The following is a 22,218-nucleotide window of genomic DNA, read 5'->3' on the forward strand; positions in this document are numbered from 1 at the left end:
CTGGGGATCTCTTTTCCAGTACCACACTAAAAAACAGTCAGCTTGTGACATGGGATACACATAGAGACTTGGAAACACTTTTAGGTCCCACGATTTGGAAACACCTAGCCTAAAGCTGTGACTTACCCACAAAGTGTCCTGATAGTCACCGTCAAGGCTGGGAGGCAGAGCCTTCAGCACTGAATGGTATGTCAAAAACTACTGACATTCTTTAGTTCTGATTCTGAATATTGACTTAGGCAACTGAAAAGCAGAAGTTGACATGTAATTGCTCTTTTATTCTTCAGTAACAACAGGTTGGAGGTGGAAATCTAAGCTTTATTTTGTTTTTCTTTTCTCCTGTGACTGTTGCAAGATCTTTCATGGATTGCTGATGTTTTAGTGCTTTAACAAAAGTGTGCAGTTTGGATATCTACAGAGTTTGTGTTTTGGTAATACAATGAACTTTGAGCTGTTCATTAGTGGAATAACATCTAACCCATCTAATCTATGATGTTCCTTTTCAGTTATTTGCATGCCAAGTCAATCATCCACAGAGACCTCAAGAGTAATAGTATCCTTTCCTAGAGATGTGATTCTGGAATATGACAGCATTCTTTTTTCTTTTTTCTTTTTTTTATTATTACTAGTTTTGTTTTGTTTTTCCTGCCAGAAATGACCTTATTGAAGTGAAAACCTCTTCATGGGTGATTATTTGTTGAATTGAAATTTGGTTGAGAAGGCGTTATATAATCAGTAGAAAAGTAATGAATACTTACTATGTCTATTGCTGTGATTCCAATAACATAGTGCATTTTGTTGCAGTTTAACAAAGAATTTCACATCATTGTAATGAAAGATTTTTCCATTTCACTCAGGGAGTGTATTCAGCTTCTAGTGGTTGAGGACTTGGCATCTCAAGAAAGTCACCTGGGCTGTAGGCTGTTCAGCACTGGCCTGGTCATTAAATATGTAACCCTACAGTACCATAATTCATCATGCTGGCTGCTAAGAACCTGTATTATATACATTTCTTTAACGGTAGTGAATGGTTAAAACTGTTATGTTTAAAGTTGCAAGTTTTTAGCTGTTCATTGTTCTTGGAGGACAGAACCAGTACTGTTTGTTTTCCCTTAACATTTCCCACTTAGATATTTTTCTTCATGAAGACCTCACAGTAAAAATAGGTGACTTTGGTCTAGCTACAGTGAAATCACGATGGAGTGGATCTCATCAATTTGAACAGTTGTCTGGATCTATTCTATGGATGGTAAGTAAAGGGGAAGTGGTGTGTCTGTTTTAACTGATTTAAGGGTATCTGACCAAGCTTTCTCAGACTATCCTTCCAGTGCATGGACACGTGCAAACTATCTGAAGCTGGAAAGACCAAGCAGTACTTAGAAGTTCTAAGTGAATTTCAGTTTTTCTTTAAGCACATTTTCCAATAGTCACAAGAAACAAACAAACCTCAGTGTCTTCTTCCGCTGTACTGAGGGTTAAACTAACAGGAAAAAAAATTGCCTAAGGAACAAGAATGTGATCAATTCAGGGTTGAGTTTTAAGGATTCACACATGGTTACTCTGAAGATGTCGTGCAAACTGCTTAAATCTTCTAAGAAGTATAGTTATGACCTCTGTTGCAACTCATCTTTCTTCTTTTCCACTTGAAGAAACTGAAGGTTCTGTTAGTTGACATTATTTTCAGTGCTGTTATAATTCTAGTTTCAAAATATCTTCTTAGCCTGAACAGGGTCACTTTGTTTTGTCATAGATCAATAAAGGGATAACCAAGCTAAATAGAACCAATGAGAGATTGGTTATTGATACAGATTTTGAGATTTGTGTTATTATCCCCTCTATATTAGAACTCAGTAACACCTGAAGCCAGGAGTGGGCCTTGCACCTGTTATACTCTGGACGAGTCCATATTTTGTTTCTGGTATGCAAGGTGCAGCCTGGCATGGTGAAGTATTTCCTTTTGTTCCTTCCTAATTGTTTCCTTTTGTGGTACAGGCACCAGAAGTTATAAGGATGCAAGACAAAAACCCATACAGTTTTCAGTCGGATGTGTATGCGTTTGGGATTGTTCTTTATGAATTGATGACTGGACAGTTACCATACTCAAACATCAACAACAGGGACCAGGTAAAAAGAGCATGGGCTTCAGAAGGGGTTGACTTCAGTCAGCTGTGGCCTGAAGAAGAGCGATGTAGTCCTGTGAAGTGCCTATTCTGTTGTTTTGTGCGTTCCATTTGTGTTTCTGATGTTCTGAGATGACGTTTCTACATTTAGATCTGCCTCAGCCACATAACACCAATTTACTCACTTCTCTCAAGGTTTTTTTCTTCTTCTTCTTTTGTTCCTTTTTTTACTTGAAGTACAGATTTTCAGATTCTGAGCTCGTTGCCAGGATACTTATTAAGGAGAGAGCAGGTTACTTAATAGTAATCTAGTTTAGAATAGTTCTGCAAAGCAGAAACGATTCTCTGTATGTTCAGTTACTCCTCTTTCTTTTCCACCTCCTGAACCGCCTTGAATAACAGCTCAGGAACAGGACTGACAAAATGGAATGGCAATCATCTCAGTGAGTGTTCCATATTCATTCCAGTCTTGAGAAATGCATGCACCATCTAATGGAGTTTCAGGATATCAGCATTTCTCAAATTCTGCTTGATGGAGCATATGACTTTCCAGAGTGTTTGAATCCTGTAAGATTACTTAATTGTGAACAAATATTCCATAAGTCTAATGATACCCCACGCCTGTAATATGTCTCCACAGGATAGGGATGTTCGGGAAGGCTTGTCTGATTTATCATTTCTCTGTCAAATCTGGAAATAGGATCTATGCATCAAGACCTTTGGTGTAAACTATTCCTTATCTGGCTGGTGATATATTTATGTTGTATCTGTGTCCGCATCCCTTGGTTTTTTTCACTGTCAGTACTTGAGAATTGCAACCATAGCAACGTTCATCTGTGAATGCCATTTTATAAGGCTGCTTCCATATTTGTTGGAACACTTCATTCCAATTCATCAGATTTGGAGTGACTCCTCTTTTTGTATTTTTTTTCTGTTCTTTAAACAAAGGGAAGTGTCTAGATTCCTGACCAGATGGTTTTAGCCTTCTAAAAGTAGTATTCAGACATTGTTTTCTTTTCACCTTTTAAGTTTTGAATCAGGAACCCTGTGAAATGGGTGCTCACATTTGAGTGCCGAAACAAATTTTAAATTGCAAGTTAACCCAGCATAAAAAATGTGATCTGAACTCTTGGTTTTTTTTTCATCCTCCATTTGAAAGAGATGGAAATATTGCCCACTCTGTATTGATGCTTCTACATCAGATAATATGTCACAACTGACATTTTTAGTGAGCAAAGCATCATTCTTGTTACACCTCTAAGAGTTTTTCTGACTTTAACAGATTTTTATAGACAGACTAGGACTCTTCTTATAGTGATAATCTTTTTCTAACATCTAATCAATATATTAATCCCTGTGTTATATACAAACAGTGTATCAGAAACAAAAATACTGATGATTTTTGAATAATTTTAAATTAAGTAGTGTAATTATTTAGGAAAGAATAACTGCTAGAAGGTGATAACTCTCTTTGCTGCAGAGGTTATGGATGGTGTAGACAAGCCTTTACTATGAAATGCTGTTCTGGCACTTGGAAATTTCTGAAGAAACCATTTGGGTGATCTGCTGTACCGTGTAATGCAAATGCAGATGCATGCTGAAAGTTGAAAAAGGACTGTGGTAGTGTTAGTGCAAATAGCATAGGTAGTTTGCTTGAGTTGTGTGTTTTGTTTTGTTTTGTTTTTTGTTTTTGATTTTCTGGCAAGTTGTGGCTTTATTTTTTTTGCCAGTGTTAAGATATTGAAATAGTTATACTACATAAAATATAAGGCATGATACACCTGCTGGGTCTGTCTGACTGTTCAGAAAAGATAGTGATTATCTGCTGCAGCATGAATGGATCTTTGATTAGCTAGTTTGAAAGGGCTTTTTAGTGGCAGCACAACTGCAGTACTCAAACTGCATTACATTTGACCTTGGCTTGATGTGATGCTGTTTGATGGTTTTTTTAATATATCCAGGAGCACATGAACCAGATTCATACCAGGAGCACATGAACCAGAGTCATACTCTGCTTTCCTGCTTTCTATTAATTTACTTTGTTTTATACTTAAGTTTTATCCTTAGGTGAAATGTAAACCTTCCATGCAAAACAAATTACTGTAAAAATTCAAAGCCTGTCTGCCTCTAGGTGAATATCAAAATAGGCCTGTAATATTCAGTTTCTACAGACGAAAGGCAGTTTCATTTTTGTATGTGGTTTTCTTGGGGGTAGGGAGGTGTGGAGGTGGAAGGATGGTCACATGTCAATAATAAGTTTTAGTGGTAAAAAAGCAAACGAAAGAATTTATTCTCAAAAAGTAAGGTTTCTTTTAATATCTGAAGTCCGCGTGTTTCCTAAAATGCCTTTTAGTGTGAACTTTCTGTTGACTTTCGTATTATGAAACAGAATATTTATTCTTAGGAACCGTATTCCTACCACAGTTGCTTATTCTTGTTTTTGTAACAGTTTTTGACACCAAAGAACTCTTCCTTAGATGTTCATTGCTATAAATGGTAACCATTTACTAGCATTCGTGTTTCTCCTAAATCTCTCTTAGTAGAGAAGGAGGAAGAAAAGTCTAATTTCTTGTCTTTACTGAACAAGCAAGCAAACATTACTCTTAACAAACCTGGCGATTTCACTTCCAGATGCTGTTCTTTGGGAGCAGAAAATTTGCTGCTGGAGCTAAAATAGTTTATAGCAAAACGTCCATCTTTTTTTTGTTGTTGTTGTTTTACTGTTTATTTTATGAACTCATCTTCTTCCTCTTCATCTGTTTTTTTCCTAAAATAAAGATAATTTTTATGGTGGGACGAGGATATCTATCGCCAGACCTCAGCAAAGTACGGAGCAACTGTCCAAAAGCTATGAAGAGATTAATGGCAGAATGCTTAAAAAAGAAAAGAGACGAGAGACCCCTTTTTCCACAGGTGAGGAGTGTTTTTTCTTTAGTTCTCAGTAGACATGACAATTTAAAAACAAAAAAATAAAGATCACTTATGAACTCACTGGCTAGTTTAAGATTTTTTTGGTTAGTCCTACAGCAGGACGTCATAAGAGTTCTGGATTAGATCATTAGAAATGTTAATTTTCAATTCAAAAAGCAGATATTAAAATAGCTGGTATAGTCAGAAAATCATTTATTTGTTGGAGAACGTTTCCTGGGCAATAGCGAAATTAATGATTGCAGTTAAACACATGAATTAGAACTTGTTTTGTACGTTCTCAGAAATCTGTATGCTCTGCTCCTTCCTCTCCCCCAGGCTTTATGAGGGGAGTCTGATAGTTTGGAGACAAAACTTTATCATGCCTGCAGGGGGAGGTTTGGGTTCTAAAAGCTTGAAGGGGGAAATCTTAGTTTGTTTCGAGTGTACCAAAGCATTTTCAAAAATAAATTGAGCTCCCCCTGCTGGCTTTTTGGTAGATGGTGTTAGGGAGACAGCTTCCAGAGAAATGGTGTTTGTTTACGGCGATAATAGCTATAGGTAACAATGCATAAACAAGGAAGCAAATAAAAAGCAACTGTTTGCCATATGCTTACACAGGGAAATCAGCATGGCCTTTTAAAGGGGAAAATGAGACAGTTTCTTCACGAAATGTCCTTCTTGGCTTGTAAAGATGTAAGCACAAGAGTGCAGTGCAGTAATTTTTTTTTAAGTTTCTGTTTCAATGTGTGTATAAATATCTTTTTTTGTAGTTAATTGATGTTCTGCCTTTGGTTGTAAGAGATTGTTACAACTTTAGAATAACTGACCGGTTATTTTCTGCTTGTTTTAGATTCTTGCCTCCATTGAGCTTCTGGCCCGGTCATTGCCAAAAATTCACCGCAGTGCATCTGAGCCGTCGTTAAACCGGGCTGGCTTCCAAACAGAGGATTTTAGTCTGTATGCTTGTGCTTCTCCAAAAACACCCATCCAAGCAGGGGGATACGGTGGGTTTCCAGTACACTGAAAAGACATGTGAAAGCATGTGCCTGTGTGTCTGTGTGCTGGTGTGTTCCGATGTGTGCAACACATTTGTACGTTCTCAGTTCCTACCAGCTACTTTTTTAAGGTTTATTGGGGGAATGAAGACTCACTTCCTAACACTGGGCATTGAATGTCCTGGTACAAGTCTGTGTTGGTATGGAGTGCCTTGGGAACAGCTGGCACAAGAAGATTTATAAGGTCACTTAAGACAAATGGGAAAAGTCACTGCAAAATGAGTAAAACTCCTCTAAAGGTCATTGGGTGTCATTTTTGCCTAGTTTATTGATTGGAATTAGTTACTCAGGAGTGTATTTATTTTTAATTAACTCAAAGTTTTGTTTTGTTTTTCTTTCAGTTGAGCTCATTATTAAGGAGCATAAGGCTTTAGATCCTTCAGTTAGTAATGCTACTCATATGTGGGAAACAATTGGAAACATGAACTTAGCTGCAAGGCTGAGTGCAATCAAAACTGCTTGTAGTCAGCAGAAGTAAGCAGCAGCAACACATAATCCAAAGAAAGACCTTGGTGATGTGTGACACTTTTTTTAAAAGTTAAGGTTTTAAAATAGCGCTGTTTAGAGAACATCTCTTCCTGCAGAGAAATGGTGGCTTATTTTTGTTTGTTCATTTGGTTTTGTTTGTTTCATTTCTGTTAGTTTTCATTTTTGCCTAAATGCTCTGGTAGTTACTCTATAGTTTAGACCATCTCAAAATGTTCTATTACAGTGCAACAAAAGAAATTCTCTATGTCTGCTTTTGCTGACTGGTATTGGTCTCTGTATCCTTCAGTTAGCAAGAACTTTCTAATTTAAAAAAAAGAAAAAAAAAAAAGCTTGGAACATAACTAAATAAGAGAAAAAAGCTGCTGCTAACGGATTTGAAAAAGCAGTTGTTTGCATGGAAATCAGTATTATACCATGAATTTTATTAAGGTGAAATACTTTAATTACTTTAATATTGTTAATAATACTACAGAACACGCTTCTGCTCAGTGAGGGATTGTTTTTTTCACTTCTGTATGAAGCTGCTAGTTTGACTACAATTGAATCAAACTAGATATCTCACTAAGAAAGTGAGAAGCCTTAGCACAATCCTCTCAGCTCACTTGAAAGATTTTATTTTTCTCTGGACCATTCCTGTGGAACAGGTGAATCAGAGTACTGGTTCAGGTTACATCAGTCTTTGATGTCAGATATGAAAACAAACAGTAATATTATTAACAACTGTGTTCTTGCATATTTTGAAATTAATTACGCAGTTTTGTTTGTTCGAAGCAGTTAAGCTGTTCATTTTCACAGATATTTCTGCATTGGAAACAAGCTATTGCTACTCTTGTTAGGACTTAAAGGGCCAGAAAGGTACTTATAGAGAGGTGCACATACTGTTAGCAATATGTTTTTGAAATAGATGAAGAAATTCCACAGAGGTTTTCCTTTCTGCTGTCTTGCTGGCAACTGAGCCTTTTTCAAAACAGGAAAGTTAGAGAGTTTAAAGAGATGCAATTTTTACATTTGCTGGCCAGATTCTAATGGTCTTTTTGGCTTCTACTGTTGGAACAGTTTTGGAACTAACTTTTCTCTTTATGTTAGTCAAGAAAACTCAGCTGTTGAAATCTAGCTCTTATGGAAATAGTTATTGATGAAAGTTATTGTTTCACAAAACCTGTTTCCCATCTTTCTGGTAGTTTTGCCTCATTTTGGCAGGCCTATCTTAAAATGAAAACAGGATTTAAATGTTTTTTTCCTCATAATCGTTTTTTTTTTTAATTATTTTAGAAAGTCAGGAGGAATGCTTCTTAACCTTTGCGGTATGGTATTCAGTGCAGGCTGCAATGCCTATGTCAGCAAATAGCAAGAGGAGGGCTGTTGGGCATTCCGCAGAGTCTAGAATTGCATCATCCCACACAGAAAAGGCTTCACCACACTGAGAGTAATGGAGAGTGCAGAGCCTCCATCACTGCCTTACCTGGTCTTACTCTTTTTTTGGGTCTGCCAGATAGTTCAAGCAAGTTGTTCGTTGTAGTAGCCTTGGTTGTGGTTGTTAAGATTGTCCTTCATTGCTATAGGAACTATAATTTATGGGGAAAAATGCTGCTGTCCTTAGATGTGTTGGCCCCATTGCCTGCTGTATGGTCAGTGTATGTGCTGTATGGTCTTTAACAACCCAGGCTTTCTTGGGTAGGTAATTTATATTGTGTGTGATTCCTTTTTTCTTTACTTCTCTACATCTGAGTATAGAAACAAAATCTCTCCTTCCTTCTAGAAGGACCAGATCCTCTTAAGTGCTGCTGCATATTCTTCTGAGGATATTAATTATCAACATCAGGCCCTGTTCCAAATATTTTATTTAGCCAGTGGATGGTATCCAGATCAGAAGATCAGCACAAGATCTGACAGAAAACTGCTTCTTTCTCACATATTTTTTTTCTGTGTCTGTGAATGTAATCCAGGCAAGTAGGTGTATTTGGTGTAGAAATACTTTCCCTCTGATAAGCCAGTTATTCTCATTTTCATTTGACAAGGCTTGCATGGGCCTGGAAGGGAACCATTCTTCTCTCTCCAATTCTTCTAAGAAAAGTGGCATCTACCCTGGGATAAGTAGAATAGTTAGGATGCCAGCTACATACCTTAGTGACCTCAGAAATTCAGCTCACCTTTAAATTTGTGAGCATAAAGGTTGGTAACTACATGCTAAATCCTTCCAGAAATAAGGGGCAGTTGGTTTGCTTAGAAAATGCCCTTATAATATATCATTTGGACGCAATAAGAAATAACATGGTGATCTTTTCTGTACAGATATTTTGGAGGTGCATTTAAAATAGTGCATATAAAACATGAAAAGTATGAAAAGACCAGTAGCAACTAACTCAAAAGGGCTCTGTAGGTAGTGCAGCCTTTCAAATGCTATGCACCCTTTAGAAAAAAAGGACTTTCTCTGTTACCCATCAAAGCAAGTATCCAAAGCTCTTCTTGGTAAAAAGCACACATCAGATGTCTGTCTCACAACAAATAAAAATGTAAAAATGTTGTTTTTATCGCATCCCAAATCACAAATTACGTGGTTTCATAGCTTCCGAGTAAACTGACCTCATTTGGAGCACCCACAGCTCAGCTTCTTACCCTTGCACTGGGAAATGCTCCGTGTATTCCACAAGGGGGATCCTGTTCCTGCAGGACAGAGCATATCAGGACACATTCCTAAAGCTGTCTTCACTTCACCCATTCATTGCTCTCAAGCCAGACCTTCCAGTCCTGTGAACAGGACAATGGATTCATAGTCCGGGTTATTTCATTTACCTGCACGCATCCCAAGTCTCAGGAAGAGGTTGTCTGTGCTCTCTCCCCCTCCTACAGGTGGGATTTATTTGTGAGGATAAAAGAACCAGCTACAGATATTTTAGATCGTCAGAGTAGAAAGGGTGACATAAAACATTTTAGCTACTCCTCAGAAAGTTCTGTTTTCACCTAACGTGATGAGAATTCCTGCAATGTAGATAGATAATGCCATCTACACTCTTCATCTAGGGAAAGCTTGTACTTGTAAACACATTTTATACATGTTCATTCGACATAATCCCACTATTGGATGAACATGTTACCCATTTGGGCACTTACTGATCTGAGAGCAGATTAGCAGTTTTGAAAGGGGAGATTTACCATTAGCTTGTCACAAAATAAAATAACATTAAAATTAAAAAATATATATATATATTTGCTAAAGTTTTACTTAAAATGGAGAAAAAGTCTGAAAATCAATTTTTAAAGCTACTATCCTATCTGAAATACTTCCTGACTTCTGCTCCTGTTTTTCCATTGCCTTTTCCTAATTAATGGTTCGTCTTTTATCATCTGAAATCCCCGTACGACTATTAAAAGCTGAATTATTAGCAGAAATGGGCAGAAGGACAAGATGAGTAATGAGAGAGCAATCTCTTGTTTATAAATTGATCTTTAATCAGCAGTTTAGGAAAGCAGACAGAAAAAATAAATTAAGTATAGCACGTTTTGAAAGTGTAGCTAAGCATGAATGTCATTTTTAAAAATTAGCTTCACAGGCAATACTTGATGACTTTCCTTGTCCTTCTCTTAAAAGGGAAAAAGGAGGGGAAGAGAATTACAAAAACTGAGGTGCTGTTAGAAGTTACTGTGAAGAGAGTTGGGCGCTGGTGAAATGTGCCAGAGAGAAGCAAGAAGAATTCTCAAATACTAAGCGTATTGTAGAGCAAGGGTTTTATCTGTTGGTAGAACTAGTAAAAAAGGCAATTAGTCTTATCATGAAGGGTTTTGTTTTATTTTCTCTGTTTTATTTTGTTTGTTTTTAATGTTGTTATAGCTACCACCATAGACTATCAGGACAGACAGAGCTCAAGGTGTTTCACAGCCCCCCATACCTACTACTCTTACTTTAGACTTTGGGTGCCCTCCCTTCTCATCTCCCATGTGATACAGGGACCTCTCCTCTTTCCCTGAATTCTTTCTGTTACGTAGATCACCTGTATCAGCTGTTCCTACCAGGCCCATGGATGCCCTTTCTTTTGCCTCCCCCATGCAGGCTGCTGATCGTTTTCTTGGTTCCCTTCTTTATAAAGCAAGACATTCAACTGAATTTATGCTATCAGTCTAAAATTCTGTTTGTAGGGATATTTCCAGATTGTTTCCAATATTCAGAATAGAAATCTTAAGAAAAATGGAAGCCAACAAAACTCTTGCTTTTGAAAAGATGGAAGGACACTAAGATAGGGAGCAGTTGTTCAGATGTGATAGCATTCACAGCCTTCTGTTGGAGCAGAGGGTCTCTTCTGTGCATTTAATTCCTTCATTACTAGGAAAGCATAAACTAACTAGAAATTACTAGAAATAGCATAAACTAACCCAAAATTTATGTGAAACACAATGGGAAGTTATACGTACATTTATTTTTCTTCCACTCCAGAGTCCTTTGGGTTAAACATATTTGCACACCCCTACTTCAAAATCTTAGAGAATACAAGTTCTGTGGGTGGCAGGATTTTATTTTTTTTGGCTAAAGCATAGGATTACGAGGATGAGGATGAGTATCTTAGTTTCAGCTTCTATTCAAGGTGCTGGCAAACTTCTTAAGACCTTGGGCATCAGTTTTACTCCATGGTGCCATGGTTTCTTCATCTCTGAACTGCTACTATCAGACTGTCCTGTGGTACGATGAGGCTAAATAAACTGTGTAGAGTTTCATGAGGTGGTTGCATGTGAAAGCACTCTGTAGGATTTCTGTTTGTTCAATAATTCTTCAGGGAACATGGGGTGCTTTATTTTACGTGTTCCCTGTTAGTGAGGCCTAATTTCTGGTCTGGGCCTCAGCAGACGATCTCATCAGTCTTTGTTTTCTCACAGTAGGTTTCTGTGTTGGTCTCTAAACCAGATTCTGGCATTCCTTAATACTAGTTTAATACTCAGGCACTTTACTGTATATAGTATTTAAAGGTTAACGGGTGTGTCAAATTTGCTATTAAACCAGTTTTATACCAGGATAGAAATTAGTTTGCAGTCTGACACGTTTATTGCAATTACTGTTTTTGAGGAGGATATGCATGCAATAAATAGGGAGTTTGAAGTGAAATTTACCTGACAGATTTTATTTTAAATGCATGATGATTAGACTTTGCTTGAACCTGCAGACCTCTGTCTTGGGAAAAATGGGTATAACTTGCTTTCGAGAAATTCTTTTTCAGTAAAATACGCTGGGTCTGTATTCGATGTTCTTTCACTGTGTTTCTTTTGTGCTTTAATTTTAACAGTTTGCATTTTTTAACATCTTTGGTATCCAACCTAATGTTCAGCTAGTCTGGAGAAAATCTCTGACCACCTCGTAACTGAAATCACCTTTTTAAACCAAGCTCTTGTCCTCCCTCTACAGGAGAATTTGCAGCGTTCAAGTAGCCACAGCACCATGGCAGCACCCACTCTGTTATTTAAGTCTTGTGTTCCTACAGTTTCTTAACATCAAAACTCTATTCTGCTCCGCCGAGCCTAAAGTAATTTAGAAAAGATATCCATAAGCTTAAAAGTGGAGCAGAATGGAACTGCCAGTCCAACACAATGGGAAAAAGTACCTTTTTAGGAACCAGAATACTCTGCTGCCAGTGTTTCTCCTTCAACACAAAACACCACGTGCATTCGGAGACCCGCAGTGGCTGCCTGTGCCGTTGGCATCATTCCCAGGAGAGAGGAGAGGGCGATCGTGGTTTGACTTTGGTGCTCGGGCATGAGGGGATGGAACTGCTGCTGCAACTTAGGAGACTTGCTTTGGATGGTCTGCCGGTCGGCTTTCTCCCTCTAACAACGTATCATCAGAGGCTGAATATCTGATGAGTGCTAATTAAAAGAATCATCCTCCGTTCTGATCTCTCTTCCTGGTGTACTCACTGGTTTGTGGACAATGCAGTATCCCCTTTTCACTGTGTTACAATGTCAAACACCTAATTCTGTCTAAATTGGGGGGGGATTATTCCAGTAAAGTTAAACAGCGTGGGGTGGTGGAAGCTGGAGAAGATGTTACTCTAAAGGTGAAGATGTTAATCTGAAGGAAAAGGGGATGCTGCTGCACTTTTTTTCAGATTTACTTTATCACTTCCTCAAAAAACAAATGACAACCACCAACCTTAACCTTTTCCTTTTCCAGTATTTTCTTGGTGTGTGCATATACAACATCTTTTAGAAGGGTTCAGTAGATCCTTCTTTTGTTGGTCCAGCAACAAACAAGTTTTTAAAAAAAATGTAGCGAGATTGTCCTTTTTTTTTTCTTTTTTTCTTTTTTTTTTTGGTATCATATGATACAGTGTATTTATCAAAGATGCTACCGCAGCATCTGAAGTCTGTAGAATTCTTGATACAGACTGTGAACGGTGTATGTACCTACTTTAAAAGTTTTATTTTAAATGAGGGTGCAGGTTAATGCCAGGTACCTTACCAATATGTAATGTTTTCATAAATGGGAAAAAAAGTTCTCAGGTTGAATTGAATACAAATACAAAACCCCCTAGAATTAGACATTCCGAAAATTGTTTTGGTACTTTCAACAGCTTTCTTTTTTTCTTTTTTTTTTTTAATAATTTTTATCCTGTTAACTAAATGTCCTCTGATACGTGTGTGTGTAAATGTGGAGCATCTTGTCCTAATGGCAAGCTGTTAGATCAAAGCAAAACGGTACTTGCTGGATCCACGCTGACTACTTCTCTCATCGCTTTCTTCCCTGTGATCTCCCTCCCTTCCATTTGTCTTTCCCTTTTGTACACTTTGCAAACTGGGATGAAGGTGGCGGTATCTACTTCAGAGTGCTTTGTTTTCCTGTCCTCCAGTCCTGGTTTTCAAATGGTTGGTAGCTTTTTGACAAGTTACCCAGTCAGGGAAAAAAAAAAAAAAAAAAAAAGGAAAAAAAAAAAAGCTCATCAAGTTCTGCACATTGTTTACCTCTAGTAGAATATCTTGTGATGTGATCTGTTTGCAGAGTTCTCTGGTATGTGGTATTAAATGTAAATTATTTGTACAGAGGCAAGTCAGACCACATTAGGAAGAAATTCAAGCTCAGACAGAAGCTTTCAGAATTTGATCCGTATCTGCCCTGTACCACTCCACGTGAGGCAGGAGAGCTGACCCACCTCTGGCTGGGGGGCCTGGGGGGGAGGGAGATGTTGGACAAAACCGTGACAAATAAATGAAGGAGTCAAGTGCGTGTACATGCGGTGTCCCTACGAAACGTGTGTGTTGGGCGAGGGGACCGTCCGTGTTTCTGGCTGCAGAAGGCTGCTCCCGGGCTAAGGGAGAAACACGTCAGTAGCGGGACGCGGTGTTGAAACCCCGGAGTTGTGCGGTGTTGCTGGTAGTCTGTGATGGTCGACAGTAAATATTTACTGGGCTTATAGGGACCGGACTAATCTGAAGTGGGAATTATAACTGAAATACTGTGTATTCATATTAATTCCACAAACATTAGCAAGACAGCAATAGTGAATGACTTAATAGTCACTACAAGAATGAAGTGATTCATGTTGGTACATGAATAGAATTGACTTTGTGTACAGGATGCATTTAAAAAAAAAAAAAAAAAGCACAATTTTTTCTCGTCTGCTGTGGGTCTTCAGATGCTGTAAGGCTCTTTCTCCTCATTGAGGTTGGCAGGAATTTCCCTAGTAGCAATAGCCACTTCCCAGTGTGGAGAAGCTGCTGAAGCGAGCGGTGGTCGGAGGCGCGGACATGGCCCGGGCGGCAGGCAGGGGGTCGCTGCGGTCGGCAGGCCGGTGAGATATTGACAGAGATCAGCTCCAGGAGAGCCCCTCGCTGCTCATTCCCCTTCACCCCACGCGTCGTTTCAGCCCTTGGACGGGCTGTGGCCCAATCTGTCAGTGTAGGGCGTACTGGAAATTAAGATGCTCTTGAAAGAAACTGTTACCAGAGCCAGTACCTACAGGTGGTTCAAGAGGCGTTGGTTTCGCAGAGCTTGATAAAAGCCCTAGTTTCCTTACACAAGGTCATGCTAGCAGAAAACTGTCTGCTAAAATATAACTGTTAGGAATTCCTTTGCTTAAAACGAACTTATTTTTGTGAAGATTCATTACCCGTTAGTCTACAGTATGCTTCTTGAGCCCATAGGAAAAGCACAAGGAAAATTGCTATCCTTGTCCATGCAAAGCACTTTATAAGTAACACATGATCTTTATGTTGTGTTTTCTTTTTTTTTTTTTTTTTTTTAATTGGGGTTTGTTTGTTTTGTTTCATTTTTCTGTTTTGTGTCTTTTTTTTTTTTTTTTTCCCTGAGGAATGTGCAAGTTGTTTGGCTGCTGTTTAGAGAAATCCTTTCAGGATGCATTTCTACTGGTTTCCATGTTTGTTCTTTTCCCTTTGGATAGCTGTAGTACCATGTTTGTCTTTCAGAGGTCCCACGTAATGCTCATGGAAAACTTTGGAAGAAATTTGGTTTGTAAATAATTGGGATTTTTTTTAATATATCTTTTCCTTCAAGAATGTTTCTGGATGTCTTGCATGCCATCAGAATCAGTCTTAAAGGTGCCCTGTTGATGTTTAGTGAGTGGGGAGATGGGTGGACAAGAACTGAATGCTCCGTTACAGCAGAGCAGTGAAGGAAGTGAAGTGAAATGGAGTAACAAATACATTCATGTTCATTGCACCAAACTTCTTAAGCTTCTCTGTGATGTCCCAACCACAAGCACATGCCATTGGATGGAAATGCTAGTACATGTTCTGTGTGTGTGTGTCAGGACAAACATCTAGGCAGTCATGTCGCTTATCTGGTATCTAAGAACTATTTGCAAAACAGCCTGTAGCCAGTCCCAGCCCCTCATGATGTCCTTGCTAACCACGCACGTACCTTCCCCTCTGCCTTTCCTTTTCCGTGCAGTTGGAAGAGGGCTGTGACCTTTACATCTTCCCTGTTCAGTGTGTGATCGTTTCCTACGGCATATCTGCTGGAACTGGAACGTTGTAGTGGAGCTTAAACCAAGTGGTGTGAGCACAGAGGCCTGCTTATTTTGAGAGTAAATTCTGCATGAATTAAGTCCTATATGGCCCCAGATACAATTAGCTCAGTAGGGTTGGGTTTCTGTTGGTGTTGTTTTCCCTGAACTCATGCAAGTCATTAAATGCATCCACTTCTGCCTTTTATGCTTACCTAAAATCATCTTTTCTTGTACTGGAATGCTTCAGCAGCCGATGATGATGCAGAATAAATGAGGCTGGGCGCTGCCATCTTACTGTGGCCTCTCAGCATCACTTGGACTAGTGCGTGCCCATCAGAGGCAGAATTTGGCCTTGATGATCTACAGTGAATGCAATGCTGGCTGTTGATAAGTACCATGTCCTTCCACAAATGCCCCAACAGGGTGGAAAAGACACTGAAGGTCATGCATAAATAGGTTTGCTTCTGTGTTTGCCTGGTGATGTGAACGCATCCAGAATTTTGCAGAATATCTGGGGAAGCCAGGTCCTCAGGAACCTTACAGTCATGTGTAAGTCAAGCTGAGGATTTGAAAACAGAAGGGGTTAAATTTAGGGAAGAGGCATGTAGACATTTCACACCTTTACAGGCTATAAATTGAACTCCCTTCTTAACTGTGAGTACAGCATGTGTAGCACAAATTATTCATAGTACTGTAGGCAATGTCTTCTGTCTGTTGAAAAAACCTTTCACCAGTAGCACAATATGACAGGCAAAGCTTCTAGGTACAGTCAAGCTCGGTTAAAAACCAGTTGCATGAATGGACTCTTATGGCATCGCTTCGAAGGTGCTGGGTGTTTCTGTTACTCCTTTTACAGAGAAGCTTATGAAACAAACTGTTTACTGCAGCCTTGTTAATATGCATTTGCACTTCGTGTCTGTTTCGGCATGCATTTTTAAGTATCTTTCGTCATTGCTTCATTACCTCCTACCGAGTAAAAATCATCAAAAGAGCAGAGAATTTAAGTTTCGAGGATGCTAATGTAGAAGCTAATAATTCAGCAGTAATAATGACAAAATCGTGGAGGGAGGAAACGGTTTTAAAACTGCAGAATAGAGAGGATACCAAGAATGAATTCAAGTGAAAACTAGCACGTATCTTTTCTTCAGAAAAGAGAGCTACCGAGACCCTCTGAGAAATGGTTTACATAGGAATCCCCCCAAAAGTCTTGCAGTTTGCCAAATGATCATGTGCCTTCGCAACCTACCAAGTACAACAGAATGTAAACCAGGTGCTTTCGAACTAGAGCCGTGGCTTTGGTTTACTTCTGATGCAGTAGTCTTGTATATAGCTGTTAATATAGGTAGGCACTGGGGAGCTGGTGAACTTCTGTAAAGGAGCGAGGAGAGCAGAGAGCATTCCCCAAAACACCTGCAGTCATCTCAGAGCTAGGGACTGAAGGATGCTGATTCAGGTACAGTAAACCTGCTACTTGAAACCTGCTCTGCTGAAAATTGAGTGAGGTTCATTTAATCTAAATACATAAACCCTCCTCCCCCTCCAAAGACACCAAGATAGTGTCAAAAAAAGGTAATGTAAAGCTTTGGGTTACACTATCATGACATCTTGGAATGAGACGGTGGATGAAAAGTGAGAACTAGATTAGGAGAAATCGATGGCTAGTACTCCTGTAATCAAAGGCCATGTGTATCAGGTTGTACAGTGAACTCCCTGGCCTGGAAAGCGCGATTAATTTTGCTGTATGGAATATCATCAGGTTTCCTTAGCTCTTCCTCAGGCCTCTCGCAGTTCCCCAGCAATGCACAGTTCCTGCACGTTAGCCCTGGGCGATGGTGGGTGTCGTGTCGGCGCAGGGACAGCCAGCGTGTGCCGGTTTGCTCAAGTTTCAGTCTGGTTACAGAGGCTTCTGGCAGTACCTACGCACGAGTGTCCAGAAGGACAAAAGAATGGCTTTTGGTGTTAGTGCTTTTTCTTTCGCAGATCTTTCCCTTTTCTTTTTTGGTGCGCGATTTTGGACATAATTGTAAATCTCGGTTATGTCTAAATGCACAGTTCGTGCAAATATTTGGCTGATTTTAACTTGGTTTTGTCCCTCTTAGAAATCAAAGTATATTTAAAAAAAAAAAAAAAAAAAAGTTTTACTAACATTGCAGGAACTATCTGGAATCCTTTTACCAACTGCAAATTCTGCACTAAAAGTAACAAGAGTTGGGAGGGTTGTCTTTTTTTGAGTACAAAATCACAAAAGTCATTTCCCTGCTTTGCCAAGAGAAGGGAGCCGATGGGAGCGCTCAGGAGCTGCTGAACTACCTGGGCGTGAGCTTTATGGCGTGGCAGCAGCGGTGTGCTCAGCTCATCCCGTCTCCTTCAGAGGAGCCGTGGCCTGTGCAGACATTTAGCCCAGCGTACCGCGTTGGCAGCAGCTGTACTTGAGAATAAGCCCTGGGTGACAGTGTTTTACTTCTCAGTGAAACAGAAAAGCAAAGGATTACGTGTTCTTTTTTTCAGTTGGGTTTGAAAAATGGCTCGTTTTGGGTTTGCTAAATGTCATTCCGTGTTGCATTTGTGTGATCACCCTACTTGAAAAGAAAATCTGTGTGTGTGTTTGGGAGTGTCATGGAACGTTTTAGAAGAGATGAGGCCCACCACCTGGGCACAGACGTTGGGTCTGGGGGGCGAAATGGACCAAACTCGGGTGTCGGGTTATTTTGGGACGGTGGGAGATTGTGAGGGCATAACTTAAATTAACTCTGTCTAAAATAAAACGTAAGTGCAATAAATGTGCTTTTTTATTCAAAGCTGTGAACCTTTAGGGGGGGGGAAAAAAAGGAAAGAAAAAAAAATGCACATCATTCCTCCGTGAGCCTCGTGTCCTACCTGCCTCCCCTTCCTCCCCCCTCTCCGCACTCCTCAACTGACAGAAACCTGCCAGTGGCCGACCTGCATGTGTTGGCGACCCAGATCACACCACGGCTTTTTCCCCACTCTCACCTGTTGGGACCGGGGAGAAGTCCTGCCCCTAAAACTCCCCTGGGAGCCGGCCCATCAGGGCTCCACGCTATCCCCACTTCACCCCCCAGCCGCAACTCCCCACCCCGTGTCCCATCTCCCGAGGGTCTCCCAGGGCTTGGCAGATGGCACATTTTTCTTCAGCAGTTGCAAAAAGTAATCAGTCATCGGCTGCCCCACTGGGTCCCTTTTTCCCCCCGTGTCAGCACACACATGCAGACTGGCCACTGTTGCCTTGTGTGACGCTGCCTTGTTCGGAAGGAGCAGGTGCACCCGTTTGCAATCAGCCCTGCACAAGTTGCACTCTCTCTTTCTTCCTCGAGTGCGCGCAGCTTTTCCTGGGTGAGGAAAGGTGCACCAGGCTGGGGGGCTTCCCCGGGAGGCTTAACGCATGGGCGAGTGATGGAAAGTGGAGCACTCGGTCATCAGACCCCACGGGGGCGTAAGAAAGGACTGGCTCGTTTAAAGTTTATAGACAAAGAGATCTATATCCTTTAAACTTGATTATTTTTATATATAGTCAAGACAATGGCATTACCTCATAATACAGAGGCTCGTTTATGAGAGGCAAAGTCGTAAGGAGAGGAAAGGGAAATTTATATACAGATTTGATTTCTTTTTTTGTTTGTTTCTTAGTGCAATGACGTGTATGTCCCAACAACTTAAACTCTGTGCTAACACAACATTCCTTTCAGCTGTATTCTCTTTGACCACCGGAGGTTTGCAAGGGGCTTATGACTGCAAAGTAGAAGGTCCAGTCTGATTACTTAAAAAAAAAAAAAAAAAAACACAAAAAAAAATTGTGTTAGTAGATTTCCATAGCTGCTTTTTAAAATCTTACAATGGAGTAATTGTTTTGAAACTTGTATTTATTTTTTAATTCATAACAAAATGTTTATTTTCAGTTTTCTGTTACGTATAGGTCATGGCAACTCCCCTTCTTTCCCTCTCATGTTTCCCCTGTAATTGCCAATACAACTTACTTTTCTTGTTTGTTCCTTCCCCCCTTTACTTTTGTTGTCCCTTCATTTGTATTTTGGAGTTTTTCTCATGTAAATTTGTACAATGGGAAATATTGTCCAGTTTGGTTAGAGAGCATGGAGACTTAAAACATAATAAAATTTGATAGCTGAATTCAGATTGAAGAAAACTATTTCTGTGTAAAGTTATTTAAAGAACTCTGTATTATATAAAAGGCAAAAAGTTCTATGTACTTGATGTGAATATGAGAATACTGCTATAATAAAGATTGACTGCATGGAAAAGTCTGAAGGAGGTGGTTTGTCATGGAATTCGCAACTTGGCCTCTCAACAGAGTTCCAGAGGTGCAGCCAGGGTCACTCAGCGCGAGTGAAAAGGTAACTTCAGAATTAGCTTTTAGACAAACAAAACTTTTAAACAGTTACTTTAGAATATAACTCTGTGCCCAGAGAGAAACCCGCCTCCCTTTGCTTTTCTTATGCTGGCCTGTTTCTTCCTCGAAAGCTGTGCTCAGCACTTTTACCTTCAGAGAGGGTTTCACTTCACAACGCTTATTCTGAACTCTGGTCGTAGATTCTGGTTCAGAATTTCCCCCTCACTCCAGGGAAAGCTTGGCACAAGTTGGCCTCTCTTTAAGAGAGCTGCTTCTGCTCCTACACAAACTGTTACTCCAAGATGGGAGGAGCCTCAGGGCAGGTTTTGTTGGAAGAAATTTCAGCAAAAGGTCTTTCCAATTAGTTCCTCTGCTGTTCTAACAGAGGAATTTTACTCCCCATCACCCCTTTTAGCGTCTGGCAGACGTTTAGTGAGAGGGTTTGTACCTGCTGTGCATTCGTGCAAGTTCTACCTCACCCTCCAGCTGTGGCCCTGCCACCTCAGTGCCCAGGGGGGTGTGTTATTCATTAAGCAAAGATCACAGGGGCTCGTCAGGCCCACGTGCCCCACCTCTAGAGCTGCAGGGCAGCTCTCCAGAAGCTCCACAGCACCCACAAACAAAGCATGGTTTAACTTAGACTCTCTTTTATTGAAACCTGGACAGAAGAGACAGAGGAGACTTCATTCCAGGGATTGCTTCGGTTCTGCAGACCTGCAAACGAGAGAAGAGGCTCCAGAGAAACTCTCTGACAGTTGTCTCACGGCGGAGGCAGGAGGAGAGCCCTCAGCGGATCCCCCGCTGCCTCCAGGGGCCGGTTTCCCCGATCCCTGCGGAGAAACCCCCCGAGGGCCGTGCCGGGCCGTACCGCGGTGCTGCCGGCTCCTACTCCGCGTCGTCCGGGGGGATGCCGAGCTCCTCGTCCGTCCAGGCCGCGGGGTCGGGATATGGGAAGTGGCCCTGCAGCCATGTCGCGAGGCGCTGTCACGACACGGCGGGCCCCCCACCCCACCCCCACCCCCTTTTTTTTTTCTTTTTTTTTTTTTTTTTTATCCCCTCGTTATTCCCGCCGCGGCCGCGGCGCACCCACCAGCACCATGTCGGAGCTGTGCCACATGTGCCACAGGATCCAGAACCACATCAGCCCGCTCAGCATCTCGCTGCGCACCGCCTGCGCCCGCGTCAGCTCCGGGAACTGCCGGTACCGCGGCTCGATGTGCACCCCGCCGCCCGCACTGCAACGAGCGCCTCGCTCACGGACCCGGACCGACCCGGCCGGCTCACCCCAGCCCGTCCCAGCCCCGTTCCCCACTCACTGCCGCCGCCCGATCCCGGTCCCGATGCCGGTCCCGGTGCCCCCGGCCCGCAGCAGCCGCCCCGCGCAGCGCCCCAGCGACGCCAACATGGCGGCGGCACGGCCCGGCCCCGCTCCCCACAAGGTCACCGCACCGCGCCTCAGCGCCGGCCGGCACCAACGCACCACCGGGGGGGGGGGGGGACGGGGGGAATTTCCTGCTCCTCGGGGCTGGCTCCGGGCACGGAGGGCAAAAAGAAAGCAGCGAAGCCGCCTCCGCAATTCAAGTACTCTCTATAAGAGTACAGAGAGAGGAACGGGTGTTGGATGTTAGGGAAGGGCTGAGGGAACAGCCGCTGCTCCCCCCCGGAGTGCCCAGTTGGTTCAGCCCGAGGTGCCCGGTCGCGTAGCAACGGTGCGCGCTGAGGGGAGCTGAGGGGAGCTGAGGGGAACCGGGGGGCGCTGAGGGGAGCCGGGGCCGGGGGAGCTCCGGGGCCGCGGCGAACGGCGGGCAGGGAGCCCCGAGGAGGAGCCCGGATAAGGCGGGGAGGTCCCCGCAGCGCTCAGGCTGCCCCTGGGTGCTGCTGAGGGGCGCAGCCCGGCAGGGAGCGGCGCTCGGTGCCGGCTGAGCGCACCCCTGCCCGGCTCCTGCGCCCGTCGCTCACCGCCCGGCTCGCGCTTGCTGGGAGAATCACGCTGGAAAGTGAGCTTCTATTGCAAAAACACTGCTCCTGCTTAGGGATCCGAGTGTTCAGAAGCCCTGCTCATATTCTTCTTCCGCCTCCTTCCCCCTCCAGACAGGCTCCATGCCCATCCCGTATGCGCAGTGCTGTCACTCAGCTAATAAAGATCATTTTGGCTCCATGCTGCCAGGATGGCCCCTGACACAGTAAGTTCAAGAGCTGTAGGTGGGTCACTGGTAATGCAGGGAACTAAAAAAGCTTGGAAACAAAGGCAGGTGTGCAGGGCAGGGGAGGGCTGGAGGGATCCCACATCAGTTTAGTTTGTTTCCATTGCAGCAAGCTGCAGAAGTTCCACCACC

General features: G+C 41.9%; 2 protein-coding genes across 2 annotated transcripts in view; one reads left to right on the forward strand and one right to left on the reverse strand.

Annotated features, from left to right (window-relative positions):
* The window catches only part of BRAF (B-Raf proto-oncogene, serine/threonine kinase), an 85,432-nt gene extending 65,636 nt beyond the window's left edge, over positions 1-19,796 (forward strand). The window contains exons 14-19 of the mRNA XM_082769802.1: positions 507-553; positions 1,131-1,249; positions 1,993-2,124; positions 4,899-5,033; positions 5,881-6,034; positions 11,964-19,796. Coding sequence (XP_082625928.1) covers positions 507-553; positions 1,131-1,249; positions 1,993-2,124; positions 4,899-5,033; positions 5,881-6,034; positions 11,964-11,986 — 610 coding nt within the window. The 3' untranslated portion in view covers positions 11,987-19,796. The remainder of the gene's footprint in view (positions 1-506; positions 554-1,130; positions 1,250-1,992; positions 2,125-4,898; positions 5,034-5,880; positions 6,035-11,963) is intronic.
* Positions 19,797-20,507: 711 nt separating this feature from the next.
* NDUFB2 (NADH:ubiquinone oxidoreductase subunit B2) lies at positions 20,508-21,345 on the reverse strand. The gene is made up of 4 exons (XM_082769813.1): positions 21,199-21,345; positions 20,973-21,117; positions 20,751-20,842; positions 20,508-20,596 (listed from the first exon to the last, which is right to left on the reverse strand). Exons 1-3 carry the CDS (start codon positions 21,285-21,287, stop codon positions 20,768-20,770), a joined length of 309 nt encoding a protein of 102 aa, XP_082625939.1. The 5' UTR covers positions 21,288-21,345; the 3' UTR covers positions 20,508-20,596; positions 20,751-20,767.
* Positions 21,346-22,218: the final 873 nt, after the last annotated feature.

The sequence above is a fragment of the Aythya marila genome (genome assembly GCF_965140915.1).
Source record: "Aythya marila genome assembly, chromosome: 1".
Taxonomy (NCBI): domain Eukaryota; kingdom Metazoa; phylum Chordata; class Aves; order Anseriformes; family Anatidae; genus Aythya; species Aythya marila.

What these genes read in the sequence shown, in the direction of transcription:
- NDUFB2 (XM_082769813.1), bottom strand. Translation starts at nt 21,287, where the DNA reads ATGTTGGCGTCGCTGGGGCGCTGCGCGGGGCGGCTGCTGCGGGCCGGG. An exon ending in ACCGGGATCGGGCGGCGGCA is followed by an intron (nt 21,118 to 21,198) that starts GTGAGTGGGGAA and finishes CGCTCGTTGCAG; the next exon opens with TGCGGGCGGCGGGGTGCACA. An exon ending in ACAGCTCCGACATGGTGCTG is followed by an intron (nt 20,843 to 20,972) that starts GTGGGTGCGCCG and finishes ACATGGCTGCAG; the next exon opens with GGCCACTTCCCATATCCCGA.